At 35.0% G+C, this 22,905-nt stretch overlaps 2 protein-coding genes across 3 annotated transcripts in view; one reads left to right on the top strand and one right to left on the bottom strand.

Annotated features, from left to right (window-relative positions):
* Positions 1 to 1,590: 1,590 nt before the first annotated feature.
* SOCS4 (suppressor of cytokine signaling 4) lies at positions 1,591 to 18,728 on the bottom strand. Its single transcript, XM_006199758.4, has 2 exons — positions 18,451 to 18,728; positions 1,591 to 6,785 (listed from the first exon to the last, which is right to left on the bottom strand). The coding sequence occupies exon 2, from the start codon at positions 6,691 to 6,693 to the stop codon at positions 5,371 to 5,373; it is 1,323 nt and encodes a 440-aa protein (XP_006199820.1). The 5' UTR covers positions 6,694 to 6,785; positions 18,451 to 18,728; the 3' UTR covers positions 1,591 to 5,370.
* A 73-nt stretch (positions 18,729 to 18,801) lies between these two features.
* Positions 18,802 to 22,905, top strand: part of WDHD1 (WD repeat and HMG-box DNA binding protein 1) — a 57,396-nt gene continuing 53,292 nt past the window's right edge. For both annotated transcript variants that reach the window (XM_072963068.1, XM_006199759.4), the window contains exons 1-2: positions 18,802 to 18,909; positions 19,141 to 19,233. In XM_072963068.1, coding sequence (XP_072819169.1) covers positions 19,157 to 19,233 — 77 coding nt within the window. In that variant the 5' untranslated portion in view covers positions 18,802 to 18,909; positions 19,141 to 19,156. The remainder of the gene's footprint in view (positions 18,910 to 19,140; positions 19,234 to 22,905) is intronic.

Genomic DNA, 22,905 nt, shown 5'->3' with positions numbered 1-22,905 from the left:
CAATAACTCAGCATGGTGGGAGTTCAAGAGCTAGGCCAGGCCATTCTTGTCCTATATGGGCTCCTACAGGCAAGCTCTATAGGGAACTAAATCCCCAACTAACTTTCTTAGAACTGTACTGCCCACCCTACCCAATCCTTCCTTCAATTTCTTTCACAGATGTCAGACTTGCAACGTGGTAGGAAGATTTCCCCACCTTCTCCTGCTCCCTTTCCCTTTATTCTTCATAGATGTCCACCACCCTCCAGTAAGTCTCTTGCACATTTAAGCACATCTTGGCATCTGCTTCTGGGAAGACCCAAAAGGACACACTAAAAACTGAAAGGAAAACATGTAATACATATTTAAAATTTTCTCTTATCAGGTTCTAAGTTGAATGTGCCAGGTAAAGATATACAATGTTTTAAAAACAAACTACAAAGCCTTTGGATTTTATATATGAAGTTTTAATAAGTGAAAATTTATTCAGATCATTTTATTTGAACTCACATCCAAGAGACATTCAACTTCAAGGATTAGAAATAGAAATGGAAACACTCCTTTTTGGGTAAAGGGTGGATCATACAAGTGGGACTGGTAAGAGTACTAATAGCTTTATGAAGTTACTACTTAAAACTCTGTATATTCAAGTATATATCAAGTTCATACTTGGTTTATACAGAATTTATCCAATTCTAGCAAAGTCGGCATAATTTAAGTAAATGTCCTTGAGTTTTACACTCTCAAGTCTGAAAGCTTAGATTTGATTATAACCACAGCAAAAGTGATTATCTTTACTTCCTGCAAATGTAATCAACTTTTAAAATAACTTAGGCAAACATCAATTTTACACAAACCTTATTAAGGGTAAGAGAAAATTGCAACTGTCCATCTAATTGCAGAGTCTAAACCATAAATTCAAGCTGTACCGTTATCTTTATTGTCAAATCAAGTCAAGAAAGCCTATTACAGAGTAAAAGAAGTGAATGTGAATCTGCAGGATTCACTAAGGGGATACTTTGAAAACCTATCATCACATTAGTATTGTACAGAAATTATTTTCAAGTATGCTCCAAGGGTTACCTCTAAATTGAAGAATTAACCTTCGGGAAGTCAAGTGACAAATAGTATTATCTATATTTTATGTGCTAGGAAATAAAAGCAAAGAAAGATTTAGGATTGAGTAATCTATTCAAAATTAAAAAGTAAATCAAAAAGACTGGCTTAAATATGAAAACAAATGTATGTATGTATATGCATGACTAGGACATTGTGCTGTACAGCAGAGATGGACACGCTGTAATTGACTACTTCACTTAAAAAAAAAAAGACTGGCTTTATTTGAAACAGGATTCATGTGCCTTAAGTCCCTTTCCACTGGGTTTATATATCCATTAGTCTACATTTCTACTTAGAAGCCAAACCATTTCCAAAATTTCTATTTTGTGTCCATTTCTTAATGTATTAGGATAGTATAGACAGACTTGTCGTGTTGCTCATTTCTAATAGGCCATTGAAAAAGAAAAATCCCTTGTGCTTTCTGCTCTTTAGAAATAAAAATGAATATAAAATTATGTTAAAACTAAGTTTTTTTCCAAAGTAGAAACAATAAGCTGCTTGACTTAAAATCCTTTATTCATTTGGGCATTAAATTACCTAACACACAATCTATTTTACATCGAAAGTTTCCCTTGTGTTGTCTCCAGGAATGTTACATAACTAAATCTTCTTCCTGTGAAATTTGCTCTACTAAAATCAATATATAACCTATTTGACTCTGGTTATAGCTAAAAGTGACAAAAAAGATTTTTAACAAAAACTATAAATGTGTTTTATAAGAGTTAGGTCTCAAGGTTTTTGTTTCATAGGAAGGAAGCTCTCTCTATTACATGGATCTATAAAATGATCCAAACTTCAGAGACAGGAAGCTGATAACTTGATTTATCTTCTTAATGGCTTTGGCTCATGAATAAGTGATAATGGTTTGTGTTTTTCTTATAAAAAGAAATGGAATTTGTATAATGATGAGTCCTATTTGCCACATTCGCTTTTTTTTTAAAAGGATTTCTAATTACTTAGACATTCTTTATATTATTTATAATAAGACATCAAAACTTTAACTGAAAGCCATTTTTTGACCACAGTTTGCCATTAGCTGAAATTCAGGAAAGAACACAGGTCTGATCACCAAATCAATAAATCTAGCCGCAGGCTGACTAAAAGCTTCCTTTAATCTTCTTCCTATTAGGTCTTCCTTTAAATTAAACCATCCCCTCTATGAATTATTTAAGTGAATGGCATGGTTATAGAAAGATCAGATATAATTCATAAATCATAAAAACGCTCAAAGAACCTAAAAAACTCAGCCTGTTTCAGGAATTCTAGGATGAAGCAAGATGATGTATCTTTAAAAAAAGGGGGAGCAAGGGGGGTACTCCTGAAAGCTTCATAGAGAAATACAAAAGTCAAGTTTATTTCCTGGTTAGTGCAGGATGATTCCCAAAGCGCATTTAAGTGTCTGGTCCAGACTAGCTATTAGCGATTAAGTAGTTCCCTTTCACTGTCAAGGCTTTTCCCTGAGGTAATGCCTAAGTTCTTAATTTTAATATTTTATCTTGTTTCTTTTAACCCCATTCTCTCTCACCAATAAACTCTACACATTTCCACCATGCTGCACGCTTTCTTAACTCTGAAATTTACACTTTTCAAACGCACAATGTCCAACTTAAGAGTTACAAAATTTATATTTAGGTATATTTATCTTTCCACATTGTTCCTCTCAAAACTTATACTCATTTTGCTTACACATAATTCCAATAATTACATTTTTACATTTTTTAATGAGTTAAGCTTCTACATACTGAATGTTCTTCCAAACGTATCCTCAAAAATCACTGAGAAAGGATTTAACCTTTCTAAATTCCAATCCCTTCATGCTTTAAAAAATTAACTAACTTATTATTACTCTTCTTTTTCCTTCATGGTAAACAATTCCCTTCTCAAATCTTATAAGTCTACTTTCCAGATTTCTTTTCAATGTTACAAATAGCAAAGGAAAAATACAAACTGTTTCAGAGTAAATCAGTCTCTTCCCTGCTTTCATTTATTAGATCATTTACTTCAAGGCTGTATAAATGGCAGTATTTTGAAAATGTTAACACCTATCAATACCTTGAAGTTGAAAACATTAGAAAGCCAGAGAAAATATATCACAAGCAACCAGTTTGAATATCATGAAAAGCTACTTAGATCTTGATTTTTATATAAATACTAATTTTTACCATTATAAAAGACAACATAATTTTATTTCATTTTTCTTTATAAAATTACCATTTAACAGAATATTTGGTAGCTAGTCATCCTTTGTTTTTCTGTACTGATAAAAAGTTATTTTTAAAAGAAAAACATTTAAAACAATATTGTTTCATAGAAACAGAAAGTCTCAATATCAAATTCTGATAAAAAACTATAATCATGGGTAGAGTCTTACCATACTATTAATTTTCTTTCACTAAAGATGGATATTTAGGAAGTGTTATACTGGCAAATAAGATAAGCTTCTCAGTGATCTACAAAAGTGCCACAATAAAGATGAGGTAGTATGAGACTTCCCCACTTTTGTAAAAGGGAAATACCATCTTTAGAAGAGGTATTTATTCTGACACTGGTGTTGATATCCTGAGCCTCATCCGTGCTAAGAGAGGTGCCATTTTAGTAGCCAGCCCTCACTAGAACCAAGACAATCTCGAGATCACTGAGAAAAAAGAAATGCTAGAGGATAATGGTAGTAGATTGTTTAATATTGTGATAACTGCTGAAAATTTATTTAAGCAATTATTTTAAAATGCCACCTTTATGTTAACAGCAGAACTGGAAAGGGAAATGCTACTTCACCATAAAAGCAATGATACTGAAGAAACACCTAACTTGGAAATTTGAGTAAAATTTGTTTCAATCCAAGTAGATGCTGCTTTCTACCAGAGCTAAGCTAGCATCAAGAAATCGATTACTGTGATACTAAAAATGCTAATTTGTACAGAGGGGTTGACAACTCACCAGAAGAAACAACTGTCTAGATCTTAGTATTCATTGATTCTTTCAAAAAGAGTTGGATAGGCGATCACTCCATCTATTTTACTACGTTGGGATCATGATGTTTCTAAAAATGCTTCCCTGTTCTTGAGATAGTAAATTTAAAATATTATGCCTGGTGCCCAGTATTGTTCAGTATGGCATAAGCCCTGTAACTCTCAAAATGTTTTCTGTTTTTTTAAGCCATAATAGATTTATTAATTCTGAAAATAGGAATAATTATTTGAAACCTGAAGATTAAAACAATATTAAGCCCCCTGAATACTGAGCTCCATGTTTACTTCTTGAATTTTTATTCAAGCTCAATTTAAAATAATGAAAAACTACTTAGATCTCTTCGGTTACCAATGGAAATTTGTGCCTGTTTATAAGCTGTGGCATTTCTCCAAAGTAAAAAGCTCAGAGTTTCTATAAAAGGGCTATGCAGAAGCAAAGTTCGTAAGTAAATACAGAAAAACCCCAGTTGCTTTCTTACTTTAGTAACTACTAGTTATTAATAGTATTATCATTATTTTTAAAGCTTCCAGTGAGAAAGGAATAATACTTAGGTTCTGAAGATGGCAACTCTTCCAGGTTGAGAGAAAGATCTATTCAAAGAATAACAAATGACCATGCCACATTATAGAAGAATAAATTCACCTCCGAAATATGTCCTCAGTTGATTCTTACTGAGGAGATTAATCAAATTTAGTAATCTTATTTTACTTAAAGTGAAAACACATTAAGTTTGATTTAAGTCATTTTGTTAACCTTTAACATCCCTATTAGTAAATTATAAAAAACCCATCAATTACATTAGTGTGGATTGTAAATTACAATACACTCAGCTTTACTGAAGAATTTTAAAACAACTCTAAAAAGGGATGGGGAAACTATTTTATGTGTAGGAGTGTCAATGGCATAGGTTAACAAAGCATTTTGTATGTAGAAAAGGACAAAGGATTATTTTTAAAGAAAAGTATGAAATACAGATTATTTGTGTTTGCAATGCCTACCAAATTTCAAATATCCCTGAATCATATGCAAATTAGTTAAGAAAAGGAAAAAATTAAGTATACAATCTACATGATAAAATCAAAAACCAAACACCTGGGCAAAAGTATCCATTAACCCCTAGTGTGTAACCTTAAACATTACTGTATCCTAAGAAAAATAAACTGATCTGAAAGTAAAATTTAGGGCAGAGGTTTATTTTACACTTCAACTGCCCTTGTAGAAAAATTCAAAGTGGCATAATAAGAAAAATAAAATATTAAATGAAAATATGCATACAATCATTCTCATGTTCCAACCCTTTTCCTAGCATTGTTGTTCTGGTGCATCAATCCTGAGTACTCTAACTTTTGATTTATAGTGATATTCTTTCAGATACAATTTCATGGAAGAAGGAATTGGAAGGGCATCAATGCCATCATAAGTTGTACAGTTACAAATAACCGTTCTGCATATATGCTGCAGGGAAAAGGGGAAAGTCCGAATTAAAGGAGTGGATAAAAGTGGTTCGAAGAACATACAGGCACTCGGGTCCTTATAATGTTCTAGGAGTCCAGTAATGTCAGGAGAATGGAAGACACAAGGATCATGTGCATCAAAGCTAAAGTTGTGATTCCACTGTTCAATTCTAGCATGAAGAGAACGACTATAGCGTCTAAAACTAACAGAGAATAAATAGTCTTCCTGTGCTGAGTCTCGAAGTAAAAAGGTGCCCTCTGGTTTTCCTTCTAGTAGAGCTTCAGCTGCATATTTATCCATAACGCCCCAGTAACATGGATTGTTATTGATCTGAAGGAGGTCTGGTACAAGACAGTGGACATAATCAATCTGGGTATGGTACTTAGGAGGTGTTTCCAGCTGCAGGATTTCTTCATCAATTTCCCATTTGGGTTTGTTTCTTTTCCTGGAACTTGTGCAAAGTGTTATAATTTCATCATCTGAATCCATATCACTATCTTCTACACTGTTACTTGAAGCCAGGTTCATCATAGAGTCAGCCCTAGGACCACCTCTACCTGAAGCATTGTTAGTGGTTATGACACAGGGCTGAACATTGGTATGTGAGAAACAGTTGACCTCTTCTTCCATGTTTCTCCGTTGTTTCAGCTGGCCATCCGTCAATTCACTCTGAGACAGGTCTGTGCTTACCCATTCATCTGATTTGGGACTTATAGGAGCAGTGTGTCGTTTAATAAAATGCCACCTAAAGGCTAAATCTGATCGAGGTGGGAAAGGACACTTATCTAACATGAGTTCACTGATATGAATTTTTCTTTTAGACGGAAGCCCTGAAGAATGCCGACTACTGCAATTCTTTATTGGAAAACACTGCCCCACGGCATCTTGCAGTTTCTGTTTAAGAGATCGGCCTAAAAATCTATGCCCACAGGAGTGATCTAAGTCCAACTCGATAGATGAACAGCTGTGCTTCCTTTCTTGGCTCCTTAAAGGAACTTCAGTTTTCTCTACAGCATTCACTGTTTCAGCATCTGAACAACTTTCACTCTTTTTCGACCAAGATAACTTCTTTCCACTCCACACATAACCATCCTTTCTATCTGCGCTTCGACTCCGACTAGTTTTGGGCCTTACATCTACATTCTTACTACTTTCACTATTTTCTGCCATTTTAACAAATTATCCACAAATTCCACTGTTATAAATACTGCTTTTTCAGTTTTTCCGGCAGGAAGTCTCTTCTGGGCACTTTCTGGATGTATCTAAGGAAAAAAATTAATCATTTGTCATTAACATTGTATAGTTTATATATTAAGCATCAATTAGATATAAGATGAAAATATGAAAAAGGATAATTAGTAAATTAAAAGAAGTACTAGAAATGTTGGAAGGCAGTTCCAAGATCTTTTGTTACCATTTTAATAAACTGTGTTACCATATACTAATAATTTCATAGTGCCATGGAGTTAAGAATCCCGAGTTCCCTTCCCACAGCTAATTTTCAAGAGCCCAGCCTCCTCTCTGAGCCAAAATGTATGTCTGAAATGTGAAAAATTTCTGGTTTTGAGGTACATCTTGCCAATCTCTCCTCCTATTACTTTTTAAATTTCATAGCAGACCAGGGAATTATTTGTAAGATAGTGAGAAACTGGTGAGCTGGTGTTTGAGGACCATTACCCTGTATAGTTTCTTCACTTCTCTTCTTGTTCTCTTTCCTATTGATTGAAAATATGAAGTTTTAAATTATAAAAGCTGTTAAGAATTTATTAAATAAATAATCACCACTGAACAGCAGAAATGTCGTGCAGAATTCCCAATGCTATTTTGTCAATTTGTTTTAAAAACTGGTCAACTTCAATATTGGTCTAGGCAGTTTTTACAAAATTCGGAATTAGATAAAAATTTAGTACTACACACACTTCCTTGTATTCTTCTTGATAATTATGAAAAACAAGCAGATAAAATTGCCCTATAGGGCAATGCCTTTCCTATAAAATTGGCTGGATATATTAGAATTATAATGCAAAATACTGAGTTTTATTAAGACTAATAGTAATGATTGGTCAAAGATGGAAACTACTTACCTATTCTTAGGTGGAATAAGATTTAAGCCCAGAATTGGGGGGATGGATTCAATAATCTCTATTTCACAAGTGAAAATTGAATTTCGTGACTGAGAAAATCAGTTGCACTCAACATTCTAACAATGATTAAGCTTCTTATTATGTCAGAGGAGCATTAACAATCTGAACAGCCAAATAAATGTTTAGATCCAATTTCAAAGCAGTAGGGTTTGAAACAAGTATCTGCAGTGGAAAACATGATTGGGAAGTACTTTAAAGTGTGAATTAATGATAAAGGCTTGCCACATAACTACCCCTTTTCTAAACACTGAATAGCACCTGGCGATTATACTTATTTTGATTTAGTCAGCTCACTGGTACATAATCATTTAAAATCCACAGAGAAAAATATTTTTAAATCTAATTTGTAAGAAACATCATCACTTAGTACACCAAAATTATATTCAATAGTATGTTTTGGCTGTTTGTTGAGTAAATTCCACTGAACAAAAATAAACAGGTAGAAGCTACAAAGTAGGCTGAAGAATGAGAGTTACCAATTAGAAGAGATACTAGTTACTAAGAGCTTACACTTAGATTTTTCAAGATATAAATTAAAAATGAGCCCCAAGCAGATTTTTTTTATTAACACTATATAATTTCAACTTTTTAATTCAGCATGGTAATGTGAAAAGTATATCATCTAAGGATCGAGATGCTTGGTAATTTACTTACTTTACAAATATCAAAATAGCAGTTGACTAACTCTGTGATCAACTTTACTTTATGGGTATGAGCTCCCTCATCTTCCTTCATTTCGATATCAGAGCTAAGCTCCCTACCTCTGCTCTTGATGACATTGCACCTTTACCAGGGCCTGCTTCTATTTCTCTCTCTTAACTTCTCTCTACTTTCAAAAACAACTGAATCTCCTATAAACTTTTAGTGATTCTAATGCTTCCTTTAGTTATAACTGCTGCCTTCCATATTAAATTTCTTAATGAGTAGTATAACTTGATTTCCCCTCAAAATGAAAAAAAAATTTTTTTTGAGTATAAAAGAAAGAACGATCTGGTTTTAAAATGGTTAAGTGAAAACCTTTTGGCTCCATCCTCCTCTCAGACGTCAGTTCTCTCAGAAGGGAAAATGAGAAATAAAAATACAAACCTCATCTTCAGTGAAACTAGCAGATTATCTATAACATGAGTCACAAACTACAAGGACAGAAAATGAACAGAGTAGCAACGACTGACTCAGCAGTGGAGAGGTGGGTGACACCAGGCACAGAGGCAACATGGATGAGAAGCAAGCCAACAGAGCAGGCAAAGTCCAGGACCCAGAGGAACCAGGTGCTATAGAAAATATGGATGGAGAACAGGGCAGAAAATGGGAGGCAGTTTGAAAATTTGTTTAAATGCAGTTGGACCTCTCTGGTTACTTCTACACTTAGAAGAGATGGGATATTTATTATTTGGAGAAACTGAACCAGAGAGGCTCACGACTTTGGATGCCAGACACAGTGAGGATAGGGGGCAGGCTTTGGGACTAAAATCAGAAGGAAAGTTCCCTGCTCCCGTCTTCCCTCTAGCTTCCAGAACTCCCGCAGCCAGACTTATACCTCCTAATAGGATACTGGAAGGTGCTCTTTTGGAGAAATAGAACAGCCAGAGAGAGAAGATCTACGGATGCTGATAACTAGATATCCTTCAATAAAAAGCTGGAGGGCTACCCAAGCATGCTGTGAAGCTCATCCATCCACAAGCCCTGCCTGCTCACATACAGCTTTTAGGCAGCACTGTTGTGCTTCATTCACTCTAGAATATGACAGGTCACCAGACTTTGGAGGAAAGCCTCTAGCATAAACAACAGTGACTAAAACATAAAGAACTTGGAGAAAACAGTAACCATGAAAGCAACAGGAAATAAAATAGATTTCTTCCAAGTCAAGAGAAGATATACCAATGAATGAGTAAGACAAGGTTGGGACAATCAGAGAATAAGAAAATTTTGGAAATTAAAATCATGATTGCAGAAATAAAGTATTTAATAAGAAAGTTAGAGGATAAGTTGAGGAAATAATAAAAAAGAGGAAAAAATGGTTAACTAGAAAGAGAAGATAAGAAAATTAGAGTATCAATACAGACATTTCACAGAAAATAACAACAAAATAAAGGGGAGAAATTATAAAAGAAAGTGTATTAGAAAATTTCCCAGAACTGAAGGATAAGAGCCTCCATATAAAAGGAACACAATGAGTGCCCAGCATGAGGGAAAATACACACCAAGTTACGTTATTCTAAAACTTTAGAACCCTAGAGATAAAAAGGAGATACCAAAGTCTTCCTGTCTTATAGGCAATGACACTGCATTGCATGCCTATAAATTTGTTAAGAGGGTGGATTTCATGTTAAGTGCTCTTACAATCAATGTATATGACCAAGCTGAGAAAGAGAGAGAAAGTAAGAAAGAAAGACTTCCTGAGGGAAAAAAGTCACAAAGGATTATATATAAAATACCATCTGTTTTCTCAAGAGTAAGTAACATTGGAAGCTAGAGGACAGCTTCCAACCTTGAAGAGATACCCAGCCAAACTACCAATGAAATAGGATAAAATAAAGAAATTTTCCGAAGTGCAAAGTATCAACAATTTTACCTCATACAGGAGGATGTGCTCTTCAAAAATTATGGTGTAAACCCAAAACAAGGGACATGACATAGGAAACACGATATTTAACATAAGAGAGGAAATGTGAGTCCCTGGGATAATTAAGAAAGGACACCTCCAGAAAACAGGGTATCTGGAGCTGCTGGAGAGCAACCAGTCCATACAACCACACAAGGACATAAGGCTCTTTGTGTAATAAGAGAATGGAAAGAGAGGAGGGAGACTAAAAAATAGGTAAATCCTCATCTATCATAACAGGAACACAACCATTTCTACTGATGCACCAAGAAAAAGAAGTATAAGCAAATGATTTAGAAATATGAAGGTAAATATCGGAAAAAAGTTTAAAAATTTGGAAGTAGATGACTTTGGAATGGGTAGGAAAGGACTGCACGATTTCTTAGCTCATCTAAGTTTTTCAGCTTAATTTAATTTTAACCTAGGTATGTATATCATTTTAATAGACATAAATAAAAATAGTACTTCATATTCACCATGAAAAATTCAAACTTAAAAGCTATGAAGAAAAAAGTAAAACTCTTCCACAATCCTACCACCTGGAAGTAACTATTTAAACATTTTCAATATCTCTATACATGTATATGACAAGGATGGAATTCCACAGCACAATGATGGCAGGCATTAGAAATACAGTTTGAGTCCAGTTTATTTTGTACTAGCCACATGACCCTGAAACCTCAGTTTCTTCATCCGTAAAATGGAGATACTGATGCTATCTATTTTATTGGGCTGTTGGGGATTAAATGAAATAATATATGTAAAATAAGCAGCTCAGATCCTAAATATAGCAAGTATACAATAAATGTTAACATATTTTTTCATTTCTGAAAAAGGAACAGATATTACATGTTGTTTTATTAAAGTACCTAAGCCAATTTTATAGAGTTCATAATTAAAGAAATCACAGAAATACCTGTCTCTAGCTCAATGCTAACTACAAAATTTATGAGCAAATATAATTTTCAGGATGATAACTAATGTTTCAAAGTAAAAAGGATCAATATGCCAAGTATAGCCAAAACTCAACAGACCATGAAGCTATAAAACAATTTGACATTTTCCCCCAGAGAACTAATTTCCAGCCTTACGCTATACAAGTTTACATGCTAATATAACAGGTTTATATTTGGCAAGGCTTGCCAACTTGTATATAATAGGTACTAATCAATCAAGTATCTGTGGATTTTAGGTTAACCGGTTTTATATGTGCTAATGCTATAAGTGTCCATAAAATAAAAAATACCATTGCCTTAGATGACTTTTCCATACATTTACCTACACTTAAAAAGTTAGTAAATAGAGTATCTTCTTCTGACAATTTTTTAAAATCTAAGACTAATAACCTTATATAAATTTCACATAGCTATTCTTTTGCTAGAAAACTGAGTTTATGCTTCCACTTTTATAAACTGTTATGGCAAAAATATATTTGGTAAAATATATCATATCAATATACGGACCAAAATGTCACTTAATGCTGCAATCTTCAAAGTAGGAAGAAAATTTAACTTCTATTTATATCTGTCTAAAAATTAAAATTTATTAATATTGAATATATGGCAGGCAATACTTCCAATCATTGTCATATGATTACTTGTGTGTGATGCAGTGCTATTCTTGAGGCAAGAGTGGGAGCTCCAAAAAGCTGAAGACTTGCTGGCAGCCCTCTCAATTTCTCTGTTCATTTTCACTGCACTGCTTCCCCACTGTTGGAATAGATTTGTGGATTACATATCTTAAATAAGAGAATCCTTACAATACTTGGTAAACAGAAATCATAGAAATCTTATAACACACAAAGTTTGGTAGTTATCTCAGAGCAAAGTACTTAAGTTGTTGAAATTAAGACAAGTTATGCATTTTTTTCTTACAAAATTACAAATTTGATGCAGTTTACTGGGATAATAATTGGCTCTGAGAAGCTACTTCGGAATATTAAGAAAGAAAGGCAAAACAAACATTTAACTGGTCTCTTCCTGGTTTAGATAACATCTTAATTACTAAGAAAGTAACCACTTTAAAAAAAACTTTTGCTATGGAGTGATCCTTTTAGAAAAAAGACATTCAGAATTTCCTTCACTATCACATCATTTTGTTACAAAAATGATAAAAATGCATCAAGTATATAAATTCTCACATCTTTGCACTTAAACACATGGAAAAAGATTTTCTAATCTCTTCCAAAAGTTTCATTAAACCAAAATTCATAAAATTAAAAAATTCAATAATATTGGTTTCAATAAAAACATTAATTTTTAGTGAGAAAGTTTTAATTTTTTTTATTTTTAAAGACTAAAGATGAGTTTAAAAAAAGTGCTCAGTGGTAAAGCAAATGCTCAGCATGCACATGGTTCTGGCTTCAATCCCCAGCACCTGCTTAAAGAAAGAAAAAAAAGTGTTTCGGTGTCGTGCCCATACATGTAAAATCTGAATGTTAAAAAAAAAAGTGTAGGGTTCTGAATTTGAATGAGTCCTTTCAAATACTCTATCATTAATTGTTGAAATTGTATACAAACTGAAATGAGATAAATGAGACACAAAATGAAAAAAACGCAGCTTTACCATCATTTTTATGTAGTATAGAAGTCAGAAATGATACTTTGAAAGGTGTTGACAAATCAAAGATCTTTGTAATTAACAAGAAGTTTTTGTTTTGTTTTGTTTTGTTTTTTTAAAGAGGGTGAAAGAATCACTTGGGAGAAGGTTGCTTTGCTTCTTAATTCAATAATTAATTTTTTATGAAGGAATCTAAGTTACATTGCCCTGGGGAGTACACAGTGACATTTTAAAAATATTATTTCTTAATGAGCAAGAGGCAAATGTCTAAAGCAAGTTTATATAAAAGCTTTTTTCAAGAAAAAGAAAGCAAGTTCCCAGATTCACTAGCCATTTGATTCCAGGTCCTACCATCAACTGCAAAGACAGTAATAAAAGGATAAATCGAATGTGACCATTCTATACTAATAACAGATTTAAATAACATTTACCTTAATTCTCTTGAATAAGGCTGGGAAGGTGATTTTAATTCAAGATTTCCATAGAAAACAGTTTAAAAAGCCAATAATTAAAGGGCTAACCTTCATTTATCTAAACACTTCATTTGTATTCTCTATGATGTTGGATAATTGAGCATTACTATATGAATTATTCATTGAACTACTATGTCTTCAATGCTGATGCATATCTAAGACCAGAATTCATATAAATATTAAATTTAAAAAATTGATCGTACACAGAATAATTTACTACATAAAGAATGTGTAAATAAATTATTTAACCCTGGGAATTTCCTTATCAAATACATGATTCCAAAGTTTACCTGCCATCATATGCCCCAAAACTCCTTGAACACATTCTGGTCATAATCCATGATATCTGAATTGGATTCTGTGGATCATAGTCCTTAATATTGATCATAGTCTGATATTTGAGTTCAATTCTATGGAAACATTTATTAGGGGTCACAAATGGACTATACTGGATAGTAGTTGACAGATAAATTCCTTGGCAGGTTAAGGAAAAATATGAAAAACGGTTTTGTTCAAATTAAGAAAAAAAATCTGAACTAAAAAATGTTTTTTTCTAGTTAACAAAAGCAATACAAGTTCATTTTCCAGTAAATATTTTAAAGTATCCCCTTTTTCATGCTACCAAGCCATGGCTCATGGGACTTAACTGTATTTACTTAAAAAAAACAAAAACAAAACAAACAAACAAAAAAACACTGATTAGCACCACCACATCCTCCCTTCTCCCTTCCCTACTCTGAACTTTCTCCACTTAATTTCCTAATTATAGTTTGGTTATGCCAGTGTCCCCCAGTTTGAACTCCTGTGGACAATAGTGCTAAAAGATGTTAATACATATTCTAGAGAAACAGAGGTTTCCTTGTCAAACAAGTTTGGGAACCACTTCACCTCTGAAAGATTACAATGCATACTTAGCAAAAAGTTCCAAGAGGTCCTTCAGTTAAGAAACCTGCGTAAGCCACAGTTTCCTATATTTAACTCATTATAAATCCTTTTTGTGGAATAAACTGTGGGAGAAACATTAACTAGGGCTAATATTAAAATGAGCATACGTTCCCCGAACATGTTAACTAAAGATAATGAGAAACATCTAAGACTTGTCACTAAAGAAGGTTAATTTAAAGTGAAGAGGGAACAGAAAACTAAGAGCTGGCACTATAAGCTTCTAAAAGTGGAAAAACCTTAAGAGAATCTTAGAAACCAGAATGTTTAAGCTATTCAGGGATAAACTGGGAGGTGGAGATTTGCAGATACTAATATATATAAAATAGATAAACAAGTTCATACTGTATAGCATAGGGAACTATATTCAATATCTTGTAGTAACTTATGGTGAAAAAGAATATGAAAATGAATCTATGTATGTTCATGTATGACTGAAGCATTATGCTGTACACCAGAAACTGGCACAACATTGTAAACTGGCTATACTTCAATAAAAAACATACATACAAAAAAAATAATAAAACACATCTCTGGTATCTTCAGAGAAAAAAAAGAATATTTAAGCTATTTGATGTAATTTTTAGAAAATAATTTAGATGTATTTTTTTCCTTTCAATTTGTAATTTTTTAATTATAAAAATAATGTATGCTCATAAAATATATAGAACATTCAGAAAGTTCAAAAAGGCAAAAAAACTATAATTCAATTATCTAGAGGCAATCAGTTTAGACATTTTGGCCAATTTCCTTGCAGTCTTTTTTCCTATGAGAGCAATTTAGACTAAAAAGAAAAATTTTAAGTTTTAAAGATCCATAAAAAATTAACAATCTAGTTTTTCACTATACCATAGTTAAAAATGAAGCATGGTGCAGATGAAATAGCATGAACTGCTAAATCATCAAACATGATCTAAAATTCAGACTTTGTCACTTACTAGCTATGCCACCTGATTTTAAAAATTTCATTTAGCTTCAGTTTTCACATAAAATCTGGGTAGTGCCAACTACCTCATGTTTTTACTGCCAGGATTAAACTGTATGAAAATAACAAACATTGAGCTTAATGAAAATACATATTAGCTGCCTTCCAGTGTTTTTTAGAGTCTTCCATGTAGAAGAATCTAATTTTTAAAAATACAAGGTGGGAAAGTGGCAAAATTAAGGAAAAGAAATGAGAGGGAACAAAGGTCACATATAAGGCTAGAAAATCTGCACAAAAACATACCTCACAAATCTGAGGCTGCGGATGCTTCAGCATTTCTGAAATATCAAAAAGCACTTTATATTGTTCCAAATATTACACATGCTATTTTTAAAAGTTTTTGAATCTTAAATTCTTGGAAAATATTATGGGTGTAAATAAACAAACTTAATTATAAAAAAGTTGTAGTTTCTTACAAGCTAATTGAATATATAGATTTGAACAGAAATAGTAGGGAAAGCCTTTCTTTTTAAAACTGACTATATATTATTCTTTTCATTGCTGTATAATAATTACATATGGTTACAATTATGCTTGGGTAACAAGTTTTACCTACAAACTAGTATAAGGTTACTCTAAACTTAAACTGCTTTCATGTTCTGATAAAACTAAATTCTAAGTTTTATGGCAAAAGTTGGAGAGGCAGTAGACTTCTTGGATCAGAAGATAAAAGACCTGGGTTCTATTTCTAGTTCTGACATTTGGTTAAGTGTGTGACCTTGGACAGAATACAACTTGTCTTAGCCTCAGCCTTTTCATTGATAAAACAGTGATTTTATCTGTCTTGCTGTGGTAAGGACCCAATGTCAATGTAACAACACGAAAAATCAAATACTGGCTGTCTTTAGCCAGTAGAACTAGGTAGCTGAGAGTAGGAATTTTACTGTTTTTCCGTTAACACCTTAGAAAGTTTATACACATGTACATATTATTTACCCCCAAAATAAATTAAATAGGCTGTTACACTTCAGGACACTATCAGAGATATAAAAATCTTCAGATTTCTAAACTGCTTTCAATTTTTTTTTCAATACTCTGCTCTCCTCAGTCTTGTTATTACTCTCTTCTAGTTTTATCTTTCACAGGATGAATAATTTTCACATCAAATACATATTTTATTAAAAAGGCATTTTTAAAACTCCTTCCATAAGGCAATACTGATATGCCTCTTGGATAAAGTGACTAAGATTATATGATATTATTATTTATATAGATAATACTCACTGCCATAAGTAGAATGGTAATCTATTCATGTTTTCTCACCCTATTGTCTTTGAGAACAATAACATTTGTGAGCCTAAGGGTACTATGAATGGTCACAACAGAACAGAGCTACCTAACCTTCACTGCAATTGAAGGTGCGGACCTTGGCATCATTTTCAGTGAGTTTATTCAGCTACCGGTTCCTATGACACATGTACTGTTAATGATAAATCCATTTGGAAAAATTTAACAGCCAAAACAGTGACAGACAGCTACACTGGTTTCTTCTTAAAAAGCTATGTCATCTTAAATAACCAGCCAATTTTTCTAACATTTAAGTTATACACATTTCATTACCACACTATCATCTTGTATATACTGTTTGAATGTTTCCCTAAACAAGACCATAAACTCAGTGAAGACATTAAAATTTGTTTTTTAAAAATTTGAAACAGAAATGGAAATGTGGAAACATTATGCTGACAGAAGCAAGAATACATCTTCTCATATTTGAAAAATTTTACTGGATGATTCAAACTCCATTTTAAATAAAACCATTAAGTGCCCATTCAAAGTACCCTGTTAATAACACAAGACATCATTAACAATTAGCTTTGTAAATCAATGAGTACCTTCTATATACTGATAATTTTATGAGGGTAGGTGTTATCTCCGTTTTAGAGATGAGGAACCTGACATTCAGAAAAGTAAAGAAGCATATTCAAGGTCACATAATGAGTAACTGTCAGAGTCAAAATTAAAACCTAGGGCCCAAGCTCTTTCTATACGTGTGAAATTTGTAAAAGAAAAAAAAAATTTCTTTAACGTATAGCTTGACTTGACTGCTTGGCAGAGCGAAAGGAGAGAAGAGCAGACACCATTCATAGTTTTAAAGTCACATGGTTCCTGATATTACAGTTAGGGCATTTTATAGCTGTAACTCTTGTTCCAAATTTGCGGATTCTTCTCATGCTGAACTCTGAGAAGTACTACACTGAAATCTCACAATGATTTATTTGATATAGAGGCTGCAATTATCAGAGCTCATCTTGAACCCCATAGTCTATCCAATGATGTTTACTCGGATAAAAAAAATTGTAAACCAGTCTACCTAAACAACGAATCATCTCCAAATAATACTAAGTCACTGGGAAAGAATCATCTCAGGTATCTTCTGTTCTTGCGGGAAATCAACAATAGGTTGGTTATTTTTTTCCCAAATTCCAAGTTCTTTTTCAACCAATCACTCTTCCTCTTCATTTATATACCAAACCTCAGTGTCTAGCAAGTGTATTTGGAGCCCTAGTACTCAAAACAACCCCTTATACAATGCCACCACGGTAAGAACAATACCACGGGCTTGTCTAAATATGCATTTGCAACTTTTCCCAATGGAACCAAAATGAAAAACAATAGGAAAATATCTACAACAGAAAAATGTCTCAGTTATGTCATAAACGAGGTCCGATTGAGACTAGAAGGTGGGTATCACAAAAAAATACTATTTGAAGGTTTTCATTAGAGACCTGTATCCTAACATGGAGAAGATGGAAACACAAGCAAAGCATAAACTTAATGGCCAAGACCTTAGCACAGACTGCAAGGATCGATCGAAGTATTCAACAAGGTACTTTAATTCTAGCTCTTCTATATCTAAATATGTACTTTAGTGAACTTTAGGTGGGGTCTGAACAGGGAAACCTGGGTTACTTTCTTTTTAAGGGATGTATTTAAACTGTCCCAAAGAAAAAGCATTAATATACACACCAGAACTCCAGGAACCATAAATTGAGATTAAGTCTTCCTTCCTTTATCTCTATAGAAATGACAAGATTAAAGGCTTGAGAAGGGTCTCGCCTTCCTCTCCTTTAACGAACATGCCCAAAGATCTCATTCTCCAGCGAGGAGGCGTTGGATCCGCTTAGGGACCCGGATATGGCTGCTGAGAGGAGCGCCAGGAAAGTAGAAGCAGACCCCGAAGGGCAAGGCCAGGCAGCAACCCACCCTTCCCCCACTCACCTCTCGAAGCGCAGTTTAACCGAGGCTGTCCGAGTAACTGCCGCCATCACCACCACCATCACTCTGAGTGCTCGCTGAGGTGAAGAAGGGAGGCGCAGCCACTCCTGCACCTCATGAAGATCCTACCATGCAGATGCTGGTTTGCAAGCCCCCACTCCTCGGCGCAGGGTTCTCATCTCGGACGTCGCGGTCACCGCCTCCACCTGCTTCCCGCGGCGCCGCCACCACTTCCGCGTTCGGCGCCGTCCCTTTTTTCCTCACGCCCCCAGCAACCGGCTTTTCCCCTTGCGGCGGGCGCGCAGCTGTGACGCCACCGCCCTGCGACCCGGGTCGGGACCTGCGCTGGGTGTGGGCGGGACGGCGCAGGCGCAGTGTGGGAGCACGCCGGAGCGCGGGAAGCGACCCTGTGGCGGCGGTTGCTTCTCACCTTTCCTCAGTCGCGGAGGTTCGGTCTCCTGGGTGAGTCGTCTGCCACTCTCCGCGTCCTTGCTGCCCACCGCAGGGAAGCGTGTCTTCTCCCCCACGTAGTGTCGGACATACCCTCCGCTATATCCTGTTTGTGCCCCTCGGGCTTAGGAAAACGGGCTGCCGAGGGCGTGCCCATGAGGAAATTAACCTTCCTTTTTACCCATTCAGCCTCTGGCTTTCTTGTTTTCTAAAATAATAGTAGCTTTTATAAAATATTTTCAGGTAAGTAGAGGAAAAGATGCCTGCCACACAGAAGCCAATGCGATATGGACACACAGAGGGACACACAGATGTCTGTTTTGATGATTCTGGGAGGTAAGGTACTTTGAGAAACAAAAAGAACGTTTTGGGTGTGAATATTACAACAGTTATTCTTATATGTCATGTAAACAGTCAGCCTAAAATGACTCACCCAGATTGAAATAAGGCTGAACTCTAAAATGGCACGTAAATTTTCCTTAGATTTACTGTTCCATTCTGACTGTCACGGTAGTTTTAGTATATCAAGAAAGTTAATGAGTGTAAAATCTTACTTTCAGAGGATTTGGAATAATGCGAACTTTCCCCTGCGTTTTCCTTTTGTTCACTTCCTTTCTGCTCCTCGCACTGTTAATTTTGCCAGATCGCTACCTGCCTGCTTGTCAAAATGGCTGGGTCTATCTTTTCAGTGTTTTTATCCTCCCTTGCCTTTCATGATGTTCTTTACTTTTTTTTTTTTAATTGTTTTAGTTTTCTGACAGCTTTATTTCTAATTTCCTCTACTTGATTCTTAAATGGTGGTATTTTCCTAGGGTTACTCTAGTCCTTATGGAGGGAAACAATCAATAAACAATCTACACTAAGAATAGAAAAGTGTTTTGTTAGAGCCAAATTGAGGACTATAGCCTGGGAGACACAGATTAAAGAAGTGCTTGACTTTTGTTCTGTCGGACTACAAAATGAGGGAGGATTATAACAGCAAAAACTACAAAATTACATGGATTGTCAAGAATTATAATTGAAGTTGGCAGGAAGTAAGGGTGCTTGTTAAGTATTGGCTGGAGGCCAATATGGTGGCACAGTTAATTATAAGTGGAGATCTTGAGACCACGTTATAGCTGGCAGCTGCTTCCAGATTTTGTTTTGAGAACCACTGGTGGTATCCTTGTGTCTGATACAGTTCAGAAAATTCAGGTTCTCAGTAATGCAAAAATTCATCTAAAACCATATCCACTGTGGCCACCTAGCTCTGTTTTGAATGCCTGAACTGTAGTTACTCCATTTTTACTTTTAAATGCATTCTTTTCTTTAATGGTTAAAGCAGCTTTTATTGTCACTTCTATGTTGATACATTCATTGAAAAAATATTTGCATGTCTGTTCCACTGGGGACTGGAAATAATAGTGCAAACAAAGCATAATCTTTTCTTCATTGACCTTAAGTTTTTTGTAGATTGACAGACATAGAGTACAAATTAATTGCAAAAGTAAATGTACATTTAAAGTTATACTTAGAAATATTAAGTTATATGTGCAATGATAAGCATATCTGAGGGGAAGTTGATCTAGTTAGAGGAGACAGAGAAGGCTTCTCTGAGAATGTATTTCTTGAAATGAGATCTGAAGATTGAGTAGGCATTAAGAAGTATAGAGAAACTAGCTGAAATAGCTCAGTTGGGAGAGTGTTAGACTGAAGATCTAAAGAAGTATAGAGAGATGGGTAATGGTGGCAGTGGCGTGGTGGTGTTCACATTCCAGGCGGAGGGAACACTATGTGCAGAGATCCAATGAGAGTAGGGATAATGATATTCTCAAAAGACTGAAAGAAAGCTAGCCATGCTAAAGTGTAGAGAATGAGGCAAAGATTGATGAAAGATGAATTTGTGAAGGTAGGCAGTGGGCATCCTATCCAAGGCCTTCTGGGCTTTACTAAGGAATCTTGTTTTTGTCCTAAAAACAGTAGAAAGGTATTTGAAGCAGAAAGGTATGATCAGGCTTGTTTTTCAGAAGATACGTGAAGGATAAATTGTAAAAGGAACAGGAGTGGATGTAGAGAGACTATTAGCAGGTATCTATGTTGGTCTGGTTGAGTGTGATGGAAACTTGGACTAGAGTAGGCATGGCTATGGAGAAAAGAGAATGCATTCAGGAAATATTTAAAATCAATAGAATGGATCAGATATGAAGAAAGGAGAAGGAGGTGTCTGGTATAACATCTGCATTTCTGGATGTTAGGGGAAATAATCAGCCATTTGCAGATATCCAGCACGTTTGGAGAGGAGCATATTTCAGAGGTAGAACGGGTTTGGAGATTACGAGTTTGCATTTGGACATAGTATAGGATTTCTTTGAGAAATCCAAGCAGAGATGTAGACAGTTGGATAAATGGATCTAAAGCTGAGAAGAAATGTGATCTCGAGATAGAAATCTACATCTTTAGCTGTTACCTCCTGGAATTCAGGACTGAGGTCTTGACTAGAAATTTAAATGTGGAAGTTGTCAATATATAGATGATATTTGGTGCTATGAACTTGAATGAAATCACCTAGGGAGGGAGTAAATGTAGTTAAGAAACAAGGTACAAGGGCTAGGCCCTGGACACTGCAAAATATTTAGAGATCAAGTAGAAGGAGGATCCAGTTAAAGAGAATGAGAAGGGATGGCTAGAAAAGTAGAAAACCAAGAGATAAGAATGACATTAAAAAAAAAAGTGACATCAAAAAGCCAAATAAAGTATTTTAAGGAGGAGGAAGTAATAAACTATCAAATGCTGCTGGTGGGTCAAGTTGAGGACTGAGAATCCTACCATTAGAATTAGTGATATGGAGGCTCTGGATGATCTTGAGCTTTTTTTTTATGGAGTGGTGAGAATAAAAGCCTTGTTGGCAGTGGATTCAAGAGAATGGAAAGGGAGGAATTAGTGTTTGTGAGAGTCATCAGAAAGGAATGTACAGTCAGGAAAGGTTTTTATTTCAAGGTAAGAGAGATTACAGCATATGTATGACAGATAAGGAGATAGTAGAGAGGGAAAGTTGAATAGACTAGGGAAATGTCGTTGGATTGCAAGGCAGCACTAAAGGCCTAACTCAGATTAGTGATCGTGAATTTCAAGTGAGACCAAATAACCTCGTTATGTGTTTTCTCCAGGCCTGTTTAGCTCTCCAAGGGCAAATTTATTAATAGAGAGTTGGATTTAACCAGGGTTGGGGTTTTGCCTGGTATGACAACGTCAGAGAGGCCTGAAGGATTTGAGGTTGATACAGAGGAGTGATTTTAAAAACAGGCTGTAGACTTTAAACCAGATTAAGTGGGATATGAGAATTTGAAGGGGATGAGAGACAGTTAAAAGGTAGTTTCAGTAGATTATAGATCCTAATAGAATTTAAAAATTATTGGAGTTAGGATATTAAGGGTCCATGGTGAAAAGGTAAGTGATCAGGGTGATTGCAGTTGAGGTCATGAAGCAGTTGCAATGTTGGTAAAGACAAAATCTAGGCTAGGACCATGGGAGTCTAAGATGGGGTGGAGGACAAGATGAAGTATCAGAAGGTTTCATCTACAAGAATATGGAAATACTAAGAATTGTGATAGGATAGTGTTGTTAGAGAGAGAACCCTCTAAAAATTCTTAGGGAATAAGGGCAGTTTCTCTTTAGGAATCTGTAGGTGGTCTGATGGCAGTTTCTTGCCTTTTTTAAGAGAATGGAAGTAGTAATAGAGTACAGGAGAGGCCCACCTCCAGGCCCCAGAGGGATGTAGAAAAAAAATCAGCCACTACGTAAGAGGGCTGAAGAGGAAGCAGTGTCCTCAGAGGAATGTTCAGGAAAAAAGCTGATTTTGTTAGTACCTGACCATGAATCTCATGAGGCCCAGTGGAAGGGTTACAGAGGGGTAGTCATCTTAGGGAAAGAACACTGCTGCATGAGGATGGTGAATCCACGTAGTGACAAATGCCTTGGTAGCCATTGGCTTCTTGTGGCTATATCATAAAGAGGATAAAGTCTTGATAG

Source organism: Vicugna pacos, chromosome 6 (genome assembly GCF_048564905.1).
Source record: "Vicugna pacos chromosome 6, VicPac4, whole genome shotgun sequence".
NCBI classification, from domain to species: domain Eukaryota; kingdom Metazoa; phylum Chordata; class Mammalia; order Artiodactyla; family Camelidae; genus Vicugna; species Vicugna pacos.
This window is presented reverse-complemented; position numbering and strand designations above follow the sequence as displayed.